Raw genomic sequence first — 15307 nt, forward strand, 5'->3', positions numbered from 1 at the left:
TTCCATCATGGCTGATCCCAGATCACACTCAACCCCATACACTTGCCTTCTCACCAGACCCTTTGATGTCCTGACCGGTCAACTTCTGCCTTAAGTATACCCATGGACTTGACCTCTACAACAGTCTGTGGCAGTCATTCCACAGATTCACTACTCTCTGGCTCAAAAAATTCCTCCTTACCTCCTGTTCTAAAAGGGCAGCCCTCAATTTTGAGGTTGTGCCCACGAGTTCTGGATACCCTCACCACAGGAAACATCCTCTCCATAACCACCCTATCTAGTCCTTTCAACATTCAGTAGGTTTCAATGAGGGCCCCCAGCATTCTTCTAAATTCCAGTGAGTACAGGCCCAAAGCTGCCAAATGCTCCTCATATGTTAACCGCTTCATTCCCAGAGTTTAAACCGTGATGTCTGAACCTTCTCACCATTTAAATAATAGTCCGCACTATTGTTCCTTTTACGAAAATGTATTATCATACGTTTTCCAACACTGTATTCCACATGCCACTTTTTTTGCCCGTTCTTCCATTTTGTCTAAGTCTTGCTGCAATCACATTGCTTCCTCAGCACTACCTACCCCCCCACCTATCTTTGTATCATCTGGAAACTTTGCCACAAAGCCATCAAGTCCATTACCTAAACCATTGACAAACAATGTGAAACATCTTCCATCTACATCCATGTGCACAGTTACAGCCTGACTTTTCTTTTGGAATTGATGATTAAATTTTGTTTGTAGAGGAGTAACGACCGGGAACACAAAGTGCGGATGGCATTTGGGAATGGTCTTCGGGCAGACGTCTGGAGAGAGTTTTTAAACCAGTTTGGAAACATTCAGATTTGTGAGTTTTACGGTGCAACAGAAGGGAACATTGGCTTCATGAACTGCACAGGCAAGATTGGTGCTGTTGGACACATAAACTTCCTCCTTAAGGTAAGGAAACAGCTGCTAATCTACTGTGTGTGAGGAAGTGAAATAACATTTATTTCCACATTGCTTCCTTGGGTAATATTCTCTCTTCCTCTAGCCCTTACCTCTTCCACCTATCCACTCTTCCCCCACCCACTCACCTTCCCCCTCACCCATCTCCTGCCAGCTTGTACTCCTTCCCCTCCCCCAACTTATTCTTTCTTCCGCTACCTTCCTTTCCAGTTCCAATTGAGAGTCTTGGTCTGAAACATGGACTGTTTATTCCTCTCAGTAGATAGTGCCTTCACCTGCTGAGTTTCTCCAGTGTTTTGTGTGTGTTGGGTAATATCTATTGGGTGTTTCTTTACCTCTTGTTCCAGACACATTTATAGAACTCATTCACTCAGACAGGCACCGTGTTCCTCCTTTACACCATCTCCACACCGCTTTGGTGGACTTTCCTTGCCTGCTCAATTATTTCAACCAAAGATCCTTCATTTCTCTTCTTAAAAAGGCATTTTGTAAGAAAACCCTAAGTCCAATTTTCAGTGAACTGGCGTCAAAAAGTGATCTGGTTCTGCAGATTTTTTTTGTTCTAACAGAACCATTTGGTGTCCAGAATCCATCTGCTGGATGAACAACCATGTTCCATCACACCTGCATTTTACATTCAAATCTTTGGAAAGTGTTTAGTTAGTGCAGTAATGTTTTGCTTCCAAAGAGGAGCCCCGTCACTATTGTAGTACCAAGTTGTATTTCAAGAACAGGAATAAATTACAGGAAATTTCACTTCATCCAATCCCAATAAAGATTTTCTGTGTCGAAATGATCTTTGATGGTGCAAAGCCAAGTAGTACCACTGACTTGGCTGCACAACTAGAGGACTTTGGGAATTGAAGCAGGAGGTCATCTCCCAGCCTTGACCACTGTCCTGCCAGCTCCTCTGAGTCCATCATCACCCTAATGCGAGGGCTCAGCCTCGTATACAGGAGGGAAGGACTCCAAACGTTCACAATCCTTTGGCTTGTCTGTTCAGGGCAGACAAACAGTGACCCTGATCCTGGGCCCTGGTTATCCCCCAGTGGTACCAGATTCTTGGTATCTGCTCTAAATCATCTGACTTTGCTTTCCTGAAGACAAACAGTGATCCTGACCCTGTCAGCTCAGTTAACAAGGAGTTCCTTTGAGAATATAGAGCAGGGGTTCCCAACCTATGATCCGTGGACCCCTTGGTTAATGGTAGGCGTCCATGGGAACCCCTGGTCTAGAGCCATACAGCACAGATACAGGTCCATGCTGACCAACCAGCTATATCCATATCCCTCCAGGCCCCTCCCCTCCAAGTACCGCTCCAAGTAATTCTTAAATGATACTTGAACGTGCCTCAACCACTTTCTTGGGCAGCTCAGTCCATATATTCACCACTCTCTGGGTGAACAAGCTGCCCTTTTTGATCTGTCCCCTCTCACCCTCAACCTATTCCCCCTAGGTTTGGACTCCCCTACCCTGGGGAAAAGACTGTCATCATCCACCATTTTGCGGGGGAGAGGCAGGATAAATGCAAGCAAGCTTTTTCCACTGTGGTTGGGTGTGACTACAACTGGAGGTCATGGGATAAAGATGAAATGTCTAAGGGGAACATGAGGGGAATCTTCTTCACTCGGAAGATGGTGAGAGGGTGGAACGAGCTGCCAGCACAAGTGGTGCATGCCAGCCCAATTTCAACAACTATGAGAAATTTGGGGACTGCCCCGTCTGTCAATGGAGTAGCAGTATTTTTCTGCTGCTCTTAGTTTTCTTTCTTTCCTCCTAGTTTAAGCTTTGAATTTAAAATTTTTACTTGTTGATTCTTGAGGGTGATCAATATGTCTATGTCTACAAGAAGTGGGAAGAATTTACCTGAACTTGGTGATAAAGGTAATGGGAAAGGAAAAGTGCAAAAGGAAAGATCTGATGAAATGCCATTGTGGGCTGAAGATATCGTTCGGACACTGAATTCAATTAAGGATCAGAATGGATCAATTAAAGACCAACTGGAAAAGAATAGTAATGAAATGAAGTCATTTCTGGGAAAACCTAAAGACCTGGAAACTCGAGTTATTTCACACGAAGAGGAATTGAAGATAACTAAGCAAAAGCTGTCTGAAGCTACAACTCACTTGGAAAGATATCAAAATAAGATCATAGACCTGGAGACTAGGTCTTGACGAAAGAATATAAGAATTGTTGGGCTGCAGGAAGGAGCTAAAGATGCAGATCTAACGGCTTACTTTGGTAAGCTTTTCCACCCTTTATTTCATACCATTCTATCAAAGCCGCCTGCTATAGAAAGGGCACACAGGGCGTTTATCTCGAAATCAAAGGACTCTAGTAAACCAAGATCTGTTCTGGTTTGCTTTCATCACTTTAAAATTAAAGATCAAATAATACGACAGGCAAGAAAACAGAGAGTTTTTAGATTTATGGAATCTGAGCTCCGCTTCTAAGAAGATTATCCAAGAGAGATAATGGAACAAAGATCAAAATTTGCCCTGGTAATGAAACAAGCATATGATAAGAATCTTTTCCCATCTTTGAGGTATCCAACAAGAATTAAAATTTTCCCTGCTAATTCTCCTCCTCGTACTTTTTTTGATCCAAAAGCTGCACTGGATCTTGTTCAGGCTTTGCCTGCGGCTGTCACCGACGCCACTGTTGAATGATCCATCTGAAAGGCTGTTTGGCTATTTCTATATTATTCGCATTTTGGAAAGAAGATTTATGAAGGTCACTTGTATATTTCATCGAGAGACTAATTAAAGAACACGGGGAGTTGTTCTTTATTGCATATTATTGGTTTCCCTTTGGAAAGGTTAATGGTTTAAGTATCTCTGCTGAAATGATCTCTGGACACTTTATGACCGAGGGAAGAAGATAAGGCGATTTGTTCCTTTAATTTAGTACTTGGTAGCTAATTGGTAGTTTTTCCTACTAATAGGGCTTTTATATATTTTTCTGTTTTATTATAACATTTTATAATTGAATTTAAAGCTTTTTTAGGGAATTAATATTAAACTTAAACATGGCGCTGGTTTTTCTCTCTAAGAGATAACATTATTTTGGTTCTTTCTTGTTTATCAGTCGATGGACTGTAAATACCTTTTTCTCCTGAGACTTTATTGTCTTTCTCACAAGGTCACTCTACTTTTTTACTAACTGGGGGGGAGGGAAAGAAAACACAGACAGAGCAGTCAGCAGCTTTGAATTCTATCGTAGATCGCTTGCCTTTTTCGGGCTTCCCGGTGTGGGTGGGTGGGACTAGAGTTAGTTTTTTCCCATCGGGTGGTTTGGAGCATGCGTGTTTTCTATTTGGTTGTAGTCTTCATCGCCGCCATCTTTGATCATCCTGTATTGGTTTGTGCTTTGTGCATGTATAAACGTCGGTGGTGGGAAACTGCTAGAGTCAGTTATCAAAGATGTGATAACAGCACATTTGGAAAGCGGTGAAATCATCGGACAAAGTCAGCATGGATTTGTGAAAGGAAAATCATGTCTGACGAATCTCATAGAATTTTTTGAGAATGTAACTAGTAGAATGGATAGCGGAGAACCAGTGGATGTGGTATATTTGGATTTTCAAAAGGCTTTTGACAAGGTCCCACACAGGAGATTAGTGTGCAAACTTAAAGCACCCGGTATTGGGGGTAAGGTATTGATGTGGATAGAGAACTGGTTAGCAGACAGGAAGCAAAGAGTGGGAATAAACGGGACTTTTTCAGAATGGCAGGTATTGACTAGTGGGGTACCGCAAGGCTCAGTGCTGGGACCCCAGTTGTTTACAATATATATTAATGACTTAGATGAGGAATTAAATGCAGCATCTCCAAGTTTGCGGATGACACGAAGTTGGGCGGCAGTGATTGCTGTGAGGAGGATGCTAAGAGGATGCAGGGTGACTTGGATAGGTTGAGTGAGTGGGCAAATTCATGGCAGATGCAATTTAATGTGGATAAATGTGAAGTTATTCACTTTGGTGGCAAAAACAGGAAAACAGATTATTACCTGAATGGTGGCCGATTAGGAAAAGGGGAGGTGCAACGAGACCTGGGTGTCATTATACACCAGTCATTGAAAGTGGGCATGCAGGTACAGCAGGCGGTGAAAAAGGTGAATGGTATGCTGGCATTTATAGCAAGAGGATTCGAGTACAGGAGCAGGGAGGTACTACTGCAGTTGTACAAGGCCTTGGTGAGACCACACCTGGAGTATTGTGTGCAGTTTTGGTCCCCTAATCTGAGGAAAGACATCTTTGCCATAGAGGGAGTACAGAGAAGGTTCACCAGATTGATTCCTGGGATGGCAGGATTTTCATATGAAGAAAGACTGGATGAACTAGGCTTATACTCGTTGGAATTTAGAAGATTGAGGGGAGATCTGTTGAAACGTATAAAATCCTAAAGGGATTGGACAGGCTAGATGCAGGAAGATTGTTCCTGATGTTGGGGAAGTCCAGAACGAGGGGTCACGGTTTGAGGATAAAGGCGAAGCCTATTAGGACTGAGATTAGGAAAAACTTCTTCACACGGAGAGTGGTGAATCTGTGGAATTCTCTGCCACAGGAAACAGTTGAGGCCAGTTCATTGGCTGTATTTAAGAGGGAGTTAGATATGGCCCTTGTGGCTAGGGGGATCAGAGGATATGGAGGGAAGGCTGGTGCAGGGTTCTGAGTTGGATGATCAGCCATGATCATAATAAATGGCGGTGCAGGCTCGAAGGGCCGAATGACCTACTCCTGCACCTATTTTCTATGTTTTCTATAAAGTAGAATGAAATTATAGTATGCTGTTCAAACGGATTAATATAATAAGTTGGAATGTACGTGGTTGGAATCATCCTATTAAATGAAAGAAGACTTTTAAAATTATTAACCGATTCCAACCTGATATAATTTTTGCTCAAGAGACACATATCAGGGTGGGAGATCAAAATAGATTTTTTAGATGGTGGAATGGTTTGCAATTCCACTCTACTTCTCAGAGTAAAACAAAAGGCATGTCTATTTTCATTAAACCTAATATATTTATTCAAGAGGATATTGAATCAAGTTCTAATCGTAGATTTTTAATTGTTAAAGGAACAATCTGTAACAGAAAAGTTGTTTTGGTTAATTTGTATGGTCCTAACTTAGAAGATCCTTCTTTTTTTAAAAAGGTATTTGCTTTACTGCCTGACTTAAATGAATATATGCTCATAATGGGTGGGGATTTTAATTGTTGTTTAAATCCTGTGATTGATTAGAGCTCAACCAATCAGCGACTTCCAAATCGATCCACGTCATTTATTAATTCGTTTTTGATTGATTTTGGGTTGATTGATTTGTGGAGGTATCTTCATCCCAACAATAGAGAATATTCTTTCTTCTCACATGTTTATAAAAAATATTCAAGGATCGATTATATTATAATCGACCCCCGCTTCTTGCCTAGTGTTAAAACTTGCGAATATGATGCTATTGCTATATCTGATCATGCGTCTCTGAGTTTGTCTTTTGAATTTGATGATGTCACTCTTGCCCGCCCGTCTTGGCGCATGTCTCAGACATTATTGCAAAACTCTGACTTTGTCACTTTCATTGAAACCTAGATAAAAGAATTTTTTCTTTTTAATGATATAGGGGGTATGTCTAAATTAGTTATATGGGATACATTTAAAGCAGTTTTACGTGGTCAGATTATTTCTTATTCAGCTAAACTTAAAAAACAAACTAAAGTAGAATTAGATAGAATTTCAAAACAAATTAAAGGTTAAGATAATATTAATGCAATTTCCCCCAATACTAATTTATTTAAACAAAGGGTGGAACTTCAATCACAATATAACCCGTTATTAGCTCATCCCATTGAAGGTTATTTGCTTAAGTTAAAGAGCCAATTTTATATGTCTGGAGATAAAAATAATAAACTGCTTGCATCTCAATTAAAAATGGCTGCAGCCAAAAGGCAAATCATGAAAATTCGTAGGAAAGATTCTACCTTAGCTCAGGAATATGAGGAAATTAATGAGATTTTTCAAGATTTTTATGCTGAGCTATATAAATCTCAATGTCCGTTAGATTCCTCTAAAATGAATGCTTTTTTACGAAAGATTGTTTTTCCTAAAATTTCGGCTAAGGATCAAAAGATTCTCGATGCTCAAATTACTGAAGCCGAAATTCATAAAGCTACTTTTTGAATGCAATCTGGTAAGTCCCCAGGACTTGATGGCTATCCCGTAGAATTTTATAAAAAATTTGGAAAGTTGCTCTCTCCGTATATGTTGGAAATGTTTAAGGATTCTTTTGTGAAAGGTGACTTACCCTTACTTTTTATGAGGCCTCTATTTCTTTAATTCTTAAAAAAGATAAAGATCCTACTGACTGTGCTTCATATAGACCTGTTTCAGTACTAAATGTTGACGCTAAGATTTTGTCAAAGATAATGGGTGGAGAATATTTTGGGTAAAATTATTTGTAAAGATCAAACAGGCTTTATAAAGGGATGCTATTCCATTTCAAATGTTAATAGACTACTTAACATTATATATTAATTCTCTTCTAAAATTCCACAACGTGTTGTATCTTTGGATGCTAAAAAAGTGTTCGACCGAGTCGAATGGAAATATTTATTCAATGTTTTAGAGAAATTTGGCTTTGGTGTTAATTTTAATAATTGGATTAAAATGATATATAAAGCCCCTATTGCTACTGTTGTTACTAACAATTGTAGGTCTCCTTTTTTTCAGCTTTCACTGGGGACAAGGCAAGGCTGTCCATTAAGTCCTTTGTTGTTTAATTTAATATTAGAATCCCTTGCTATTGCTCTTCGTGAGGCTAAAAATATCCATGGGATCTTTGTGAATGAGACCATGCATAAGGTCTCTCTTTATGCTGATGATTTATTGATTTATATATCTAACCCTGATGAATCCATTCCTGCCCTGCTATAATTATTTAAAGAATTCGGAGGTTTTTCAGGATATAAAATGAATTTTAGTAAAAGTGAATTGTTTACTTTAAATGATTCTGTTTCTATATATGATAGTACTCCTTTTAAAATTTCAGACTCTTTTAGATATTTAGGTATTATAATTACTAAAAAATATAAGGATCTTCATAAAGCTAATTTTGAAGTATTTATTTAGTAGATGGAGCCCACTTACATTTTCACTTGTTGGTCATATTCATATAGTTAAAATGACGATTCTACCGAAATTTTTATATTTATTTCAGAATATTCCTGTTTTTTTGACTAGGAAGTTTTTTGATCGGATTGATTCTATTATTTTATCTTTTATTTGGAATAATAAAAGACCAAGAATTAGTAAATGTCATTTACAAAAATTGAAAAAGGATGGAGGTCTTGCTTTGCCTAATTTTAGAATGTATTATTGGGCTGTTAATCTGCGATTTATGTCTTTTTGGTTTTACTGCGTTGATAAGACTGATTGGCCAATTTGGGTAGACCTGGAACTAAAAGTTTTAAAACAGTTTTATTTAACCTCGTTATTGGGGGCTCCTTTACCTATGCAATTAGGTAAAGTTGTTAATTTAAACCTATATCCTGGGATTAAGTATTCTTTACAAATTTGGCTCCAGTTCCACAATTTTTTTTAATCTTAAAAAATTTAAACTTTGTAGTTTAATTTACCAAAATTACTTTTTTAAGCCTTCTTTGAGTGATCCAATTTTTTTACTTTGGAAAAATAAAGGTATTAATTCTTTTTTGGATTTATTTAAAGAAGATAGATTGATGTCCTTCGAACAATTAATTGATAAATATTCCATTTCATACTCACACTTTCTGCAATACCTTCAAGTTACATACTTTTTACAAAAATATTTAAGTAATTTTCCTTACATATTGGAGGCTGACCTGTTAGATACTATTATGAGTATGAATCCTTTGATTAAGGGTTCTATCGGAAGAATTTATAATTTACTATTACAATGGGATAAGCGTCCTTTGTCTAAGATTAAACAGGATTGGAAAAAGGAACTTAATTTGACTTTTATGATGGAGGATTGGATGCGGATATTGAAGTTGGTTAACTCTTCTTCAATTTGTGCTAGTCATTCATTGATTCAATTTAAAATTGTACATCGTTATCATTTGACAAAGGAGAGACTTTCTAAAATCTTTCCTAATGTTGATAGTCATTGTGATAGATGTAAAACTGAGATAGCTACACTGACACATATGTTTTGGTCTTGTTCTATATTGGAACAGTTCTGGAAGTCGGTTTTCTCAACAATTTCTAAAGCACTTAAAATTAATTTACAACCTAATAAATTAACTGTGCTTTTTGGAATAGTTCCTCAAAATATTCATGGTATTTCTGTGTCTGACCAACATGTTATTGCATTTGTTACATTGATAGCTAGGAGGGCCATTTTGTTGAAGTGGAAGGATACATCAGCTCCCACTTTGTCACAATGGTTCTCTCAAGTGATGCTATGTCTTAGTTTGGAGAAAATTTGAAGTCGAACCTTTGAACCTTTATTTGACTTTGAGAAAAGATGGGGCTCATTTGCTCGTTAGTATCATTTGAGTTAATTGATATAATTTTTCCATGCTCTAATTGTAAATTTTTTTAGTATATTTTCTTTTCTTGCTGGCGGTTTGATGTTTATTTTTAGAAGCTTTTTGTATGACGCATGGCTCCGGGGTTGTACACCTAATGGGTTCTCCTTTTTTTTCTCACTTTTCTGCTTAGTAGGTTTTGTTTTGTTACCACAAAATTTTGTTTTCAATCTTTAAGATGATGGGTTTTTTTTGAGGCATTGTAAGTGTTGTTACTTAGATGTACTCATGTTGTTTTTCCTATATAGATAGATAGATATATATATATATATATGTGTGTGTGTGTGTGTAATAAAAAGATTTGAAAAGAAAAAAAATAAAGAAAGAAAGAGAAATTTGGATGGGAGGGATATGGCTGACCGTGGCCGGGGACTAGGCAGAACAATAATATGGCATGGATTTGATGGGCAGAAGGGCCTTGCCTGTGCTGTCATTTCTATTACTTTATCTTTGCCTCTCATAACATGAAAAGTAAAACTTATTATCAGAGTTTGTACATGTCACCACATACAAGCCTGAGATTCGTTTTCCTGCAGGCATACTTAGCAAATCTGTAAAAAGGATCAATGAAAGCGCAAAGAGCAGAAAGGACAACATACTGTGGAAATACACATATAAATAAATAGCAATAAATAATGAGAGCATGAAATAACCAGATAAAGAGACCTTATCTCTGTGGTTTGTGGGGAATATTCCAATAAATGAGTGTAGTTATCCTCTTTTGTTCAAGAGCCTGATGGTTGAGGGGTAGTAACTATGCTTGAACCTGGTGATGTGAGTCCTGAGGCAATTGTATCTTCTACCTGATGGCAGCAGCAAGAAAAGAGCATGCCCTGGGTGGTGATGATCTTTGATGGACGCTGCTTTCCTACGACAGCGTTTCATGCAGATGGTTGACGGCTTTACCCGTAAGATATAGGAGCAGAATTAGGCCATTTGGCCCGTCGAATCTGCTCTGCCATTTCATCACGGCTGATCCATTTCCCTCTCAGCCCCAATCTCCTGCCTTCTTCCTGTATCCTTTCATGCCCTGACCAATCAAGAATCTATCAACCTCTGCCTGAAGTATACAGGAAGACCTGGCCTCCACAGCTTCCTGTGGCAACGAATTCCGCAGATTCCACTCTCAGGCTAAAGAAATTCCTCCTCGTCTCTGTTCTAACGCCTTTCACAGCGATAGGTTTCAATGAGGTCAGCCCTCATTCTTCTGAATTCTAGTGAATACAGGCCCAGAGCCGTCAAATGCTCTTCATGTGAGAAGCCTTTCAATCCTGGAATCATTCTCATAAATCTCCTTTGAACCCTCTCCAGTTTCAGCACATCCTTTCTAAGATAAGCAGCCTAATCCTAGGAGCGCGCGGCCACTTCGGTGGTGATGTCAGTAATTTGTCAAGCAGGGGACTGTGCGCAAATCTGATTTGATGAAGACAGACGTGAGAGCACGGAGGAACCTCTGAAGAAACTTCTGATTTGCCCGCTTCGCTGCCGCTGCTTCTGTCTGGTCCGGAATCTCCAGAGGAGAAGGCCTCGAATCCGCAGCTTTGCTTGTTTCGGCGGCCGGGTGAGGTTGAAGGCGCTCGGCAGAGGATGGCGCTCGGGAGGCTGTATCGGAGAGGCTGGTTGGAGGCCTGAAGTTTTTGGATGGACGGACTCAGAGTCAGCTGTGGTCGGGTGCTTCCAATGCATCGGCAGTTGTTGGTGCCCGGAGGTTTATGGCAGGGAGAGTTTCTCCCTTTTGCCGCCCGCTATCGAGGACTCGGGAGTCGATCGACTCGGGGACTTTGAGACTTTTTTTTAACTGTGCCCATGGTCTGTTCTTTATCAAATTATGGTATTGTTTTGCACTGCTGTAACTATATGTTATAATTATGTGTTTCTGTCAGTGTTAGTCTTTGGTTTGTCCTGTTTTTCTGTGATATCACTCTGGAGGAGGAACATTGTATCATTTCTTAATGCATGCATGCATTTATAAATGACAATAAACGAGGACTGAGTGTTCTCATAATCTAAAACTGCTCTCAATACTTCAAGTGAGGCCTGACTGGTGCTTTATAAAGCCTCAACATTACATCCTTGCTTTTATGTTCTAGTCCTCTTGAAATGAATGCTATCATTGTATTTGCCTTCCTCACCACAGACTCAACCTGCACATTTACCTTTAGAGAATCCTGCACAAGGACTCCCAAGTCCCTTTCCACATCAGTTTTTTTATATTTTCTCTCCATTTGGAAAATAGTCTTCCCTTTTAATTCTACCAGAGTTCATGACATAAATATCCTGACACTGGATTCCATCCGCCATTTCTTTGCCCATTCTCCTAACCGGTCTAAGTTCTTCTGTAGCCTCTCTACTTCCTCAAAACTACCTGCCCCTCCATCTATCTCATATAACATAGAACATAGAATAGTACAGCACAGTACAGTCCCTTCGGCCCACAATGTTGTGCCGACCCTCAAACCCTGCCTCCCATATAAGCCCCCACCTTAAATTCCTCCATATACCTGTCTAGTAGTCACTTAAACTTCACTAGTGTATCTGCCTCCACCACTGACTCAGGCAGTGCATTCCACGCACCAACCACTCTCTGAGTAAAAAACCTTCCTCTAATATCCCCCTTGAACTTCCCACCCCTTACCTTAAAGCCATGTCCTCTTGTATTGAGCAGTTGTGCCCTGGGGAAGAGACGCTGGCTATCCACTCTATCTATTCCTCTTATTATCTTGTACACCTCTATCATGTCTCCTCTCATCCTCCTTCTCTCCAAAGAGTAAAGCCCTAGCTCCCTTAATCTCTGATCATAATGCATACTCTCTAAACCAGGCAGCATCCTGGTAAGTCTCCTCTGTAGCCTTTCCAATGCTTCCACATCCTTCCTATATCATCTGCAAACTTTGCAACAATCAATTCCATCATCCAAATGGTTGACATGTAATGTAAACCGTGATGTACTGGGCTGAATCCACTACCTTTTGTAAAATTTTCCATTCAAGTCATTGGTGTTCCCATGGTGCAGCCAGTTAGTACACTCACCTCTACTCATCTAAGAGGTTTGTCAAGGTTTTTGATGTCATGCCGAATCCTGGCACCCTTCTAAGGAAGTAGAGGTGCTGTCGTATTTTCTTTACAATTATATTTATATGATGGGACCATGACAAGTCCTTTCAGGTCGTGACACCCAGGAATTTAAAGTTACTGACCCTCTCCACCTCCGATCCTCCAATGAGGACTGGCTCTTGGACCTCTGGTTCCCCTCTCCTGAAGTCTACCATTAGCTCCTTGGTCTGTTGAGCGAGAGGCTGCTGTTCTGACAACACTCGACGAAGTTTTCAATGTCTCTCCTGGGTGATGGGTTTAAGGTGAAAGGTGAAATATTGGAGGGACCCATTCACCCACAGCATCCTTCCCTCTGTCCCATACCGACCGATTCACCCACAGCACCCTTCCGTCCGTCCCATACCGACCCATTCACACACAGCACCCTTCCCTCTGTCCCATACTGACCCATCCACCCACAGCACCCTTCCCACTGTCTCATACTGACCCATTCACCCACAGCAGCCTTCCCTCTGTCCCATACCGATCCATTCACCCACAGCACCCTTCCCTCGGTCCCATACTGATCCATTCACCCACAGAACCGTTCCCTCGGTCCCATACTGATCCATTCACCCACAGCACCTTCCCTCTGTCTCATACAGACCTATTCACCCACAGCACCCATCCCCCTGTCCCATACCGAGCGATTCACCCACAGCACCCTTCCCTCTGTCCCATACAGACCCGTTCACCCACAGCACCCTTCCCTGTCTCATACTGACCCATTCACCCACAGCACCCTTCCCTGTCTCATACTGACCCATTCACCCACAGCACCATTCCCTCTGTCCCATACTGATCCATTCACCCACAGCACCTTCCCTCTGTCTCATACCGACCTATTCACCCACAGCACCCATCCCTCTGTCCCATACCGACCGATTCACCCACAGCACCCTTCCCTCTGTCCCATACAGACCCGTTCACCCACAGCACCCTTCCCTGTCTCATACTGACCCATTCACCCACAGCACCATTCCCTCTGTCCCATACCGACTGATTCACCCACAGCACCCTTCCCTCTGTCCCATACCGACCCATTCACCCACAGCACCCTTCCCTCTGTCCCATACCGACCCATTCACACACAGCACCCTTCCCTCTGTCTCATACTGACACATTCACCCACAGCACCCTTCCCTCTGTCCCATACCGACCGATTCACCCACAGCAACATTCCCTCTGTCCCATACTGACCCATTCACCCACAGCACCGTTCCCTCTGTCCCATACCGACCCATTCACCCACAGCACCCTTCCCTCTGTCCCATACTGATCCATTCACCCACAGCACCCTTCCCTCTATCCCATACTGACCCATTCACCCACAGCACCCTTCCCTCTGTCCCATACTGACCCATTCACCCACAGCACACTTCCCTCTGTCCCATAGTGACCCATTCACCTACAGCACCCTTCCCTCTGTCCCATACTGACCCATTCACCCACAGCACCCTTCCCTCTGTCCCATACTGACCCATTCACCCACAGCACCCTTCCCTCTGTCCCATACTGACCCATTCACCCACAGCACCCTTCCCTGTGTCCCATACTGACTCATTCACCCACACCACACTTCCCTCTGTCCCATACGGACCCATTCACCCACAGCACCCTTCCCTGTGTCCCATACTGACTGATTCACCCACAGCACCCTTCCCTCCGTCCCATACTGACCCATTCACCCACAGCACCCTTCCCTCTGTCCCATACTGACCCATTCAGCCACAGCACCCTTCCCTCCGTCCCATACTGACCCATTCACCCACAGCACCATTCCCTCTGTCCCATACTGACCCATTCACCCACAGCACCTTTCCCTCTGTCCCATACTGACCCATTCACCCACAGCACCCTTCCCTCTGTCCCATACTGACCCATTCACCAACAGCACCCTTCCCTCTGTCCCATACCGACTGATTCACCCACAGCACCCTTCCCTCCGTCCCATACTGACCCATTCACCCACAGCACCGTTCCCTCTGTTCCATACTGACCCATTCACCCACAGCACCGTTCCCTCTGTCCCATACTGACCCATTCATCCACAGCACCCTTCCCTCTGTCCCATACTGACCCATTCACCCACAGCACCCTTCCCTCTGTCCCACACCGACCCATTCACCCACAGCACCATTCCCTCTGTCCCATACCGACCCATTCACCCACAGCACTCTTCCCTCTGTCCAATACTGATCCATTCACCCACAGCACCCTTCCCTCGGTCCCATACTGATCCATTAACCCACAGCACCCTTCCCTCTGTCCCATACTAACCCATTCACCCACAGCACCATTCCCTCTGTCCCATACCGACCCATTCACCCACAGCACCCTTCCCTCTGTCCCATACTGATCCATTCACCCACAGCACCCTTTCCTCTGTCCCATACTGACTGATTCACCCACAGCACCCTTCCCTCTGTCCCATAGTGACCCATTCACCCACAGCACCCTTCCCTCTGTCCCATACTGACCCATTCACCCACAGCACCCTTCCCTCTGTCCCATACTGATCCATTCACCCACAGCACCCTTCCCTCTGTCCCATACTGACCGATTCACCCACAGCACCCTTCCCTCTGTCCCATACCGACCGATTCACCCACAGCACCCTTCCCTCTGTCCCATACCGACCCATTCACCTACAGCACCGTTCCCTCTGTCCCATACTGACCCATTCACCCACAGCGCCCTTCCCTC

General features: G+C 42.3%; 1 protein-coding gene across 2 annotated transcripts in view; it reads left to right on the forward strand.

Annotated features, from left to right (window-relative positions):
* LOC140209621 (long-chain fatty acid transport protein 2-like) overlaps positions 1-15307 on the forward strand; it is a 72941-nt gene that overhangs the window by 21173 nt on the left and 36461 nt on the right. For both annotated transcript variants that reach the window (XR_011889029.1, XM_072277898.1), the window contains exon 5: positions 741-935. Coding sequence is in view for 1 of the 2 variants with exons in the window: in XM_072277898.1 (XP_072133999.1) it covers positions 741-935 (195 nt within the window). In the remaining variant the exon portion in view is untranslated. The remainder of the gene's footprint in view (positions 1-740; positions 936-15307) is intronic.

The sequence above is a fragment of the Mobula birostris genome, chromosome 14 (genome assembly GCF_030028105.1).
Source record: "Mobula birostris isolate sMobBir1 chromosome 14, sMobBir1.hap1, whole genome shotgun sequence".
Lineage (NCBI taxonomy): Eukaryota > Metazoa > Chordata > Chondrichthyes > Myliobatiformes > Myliobatidae > Mobula > Mobula birostris.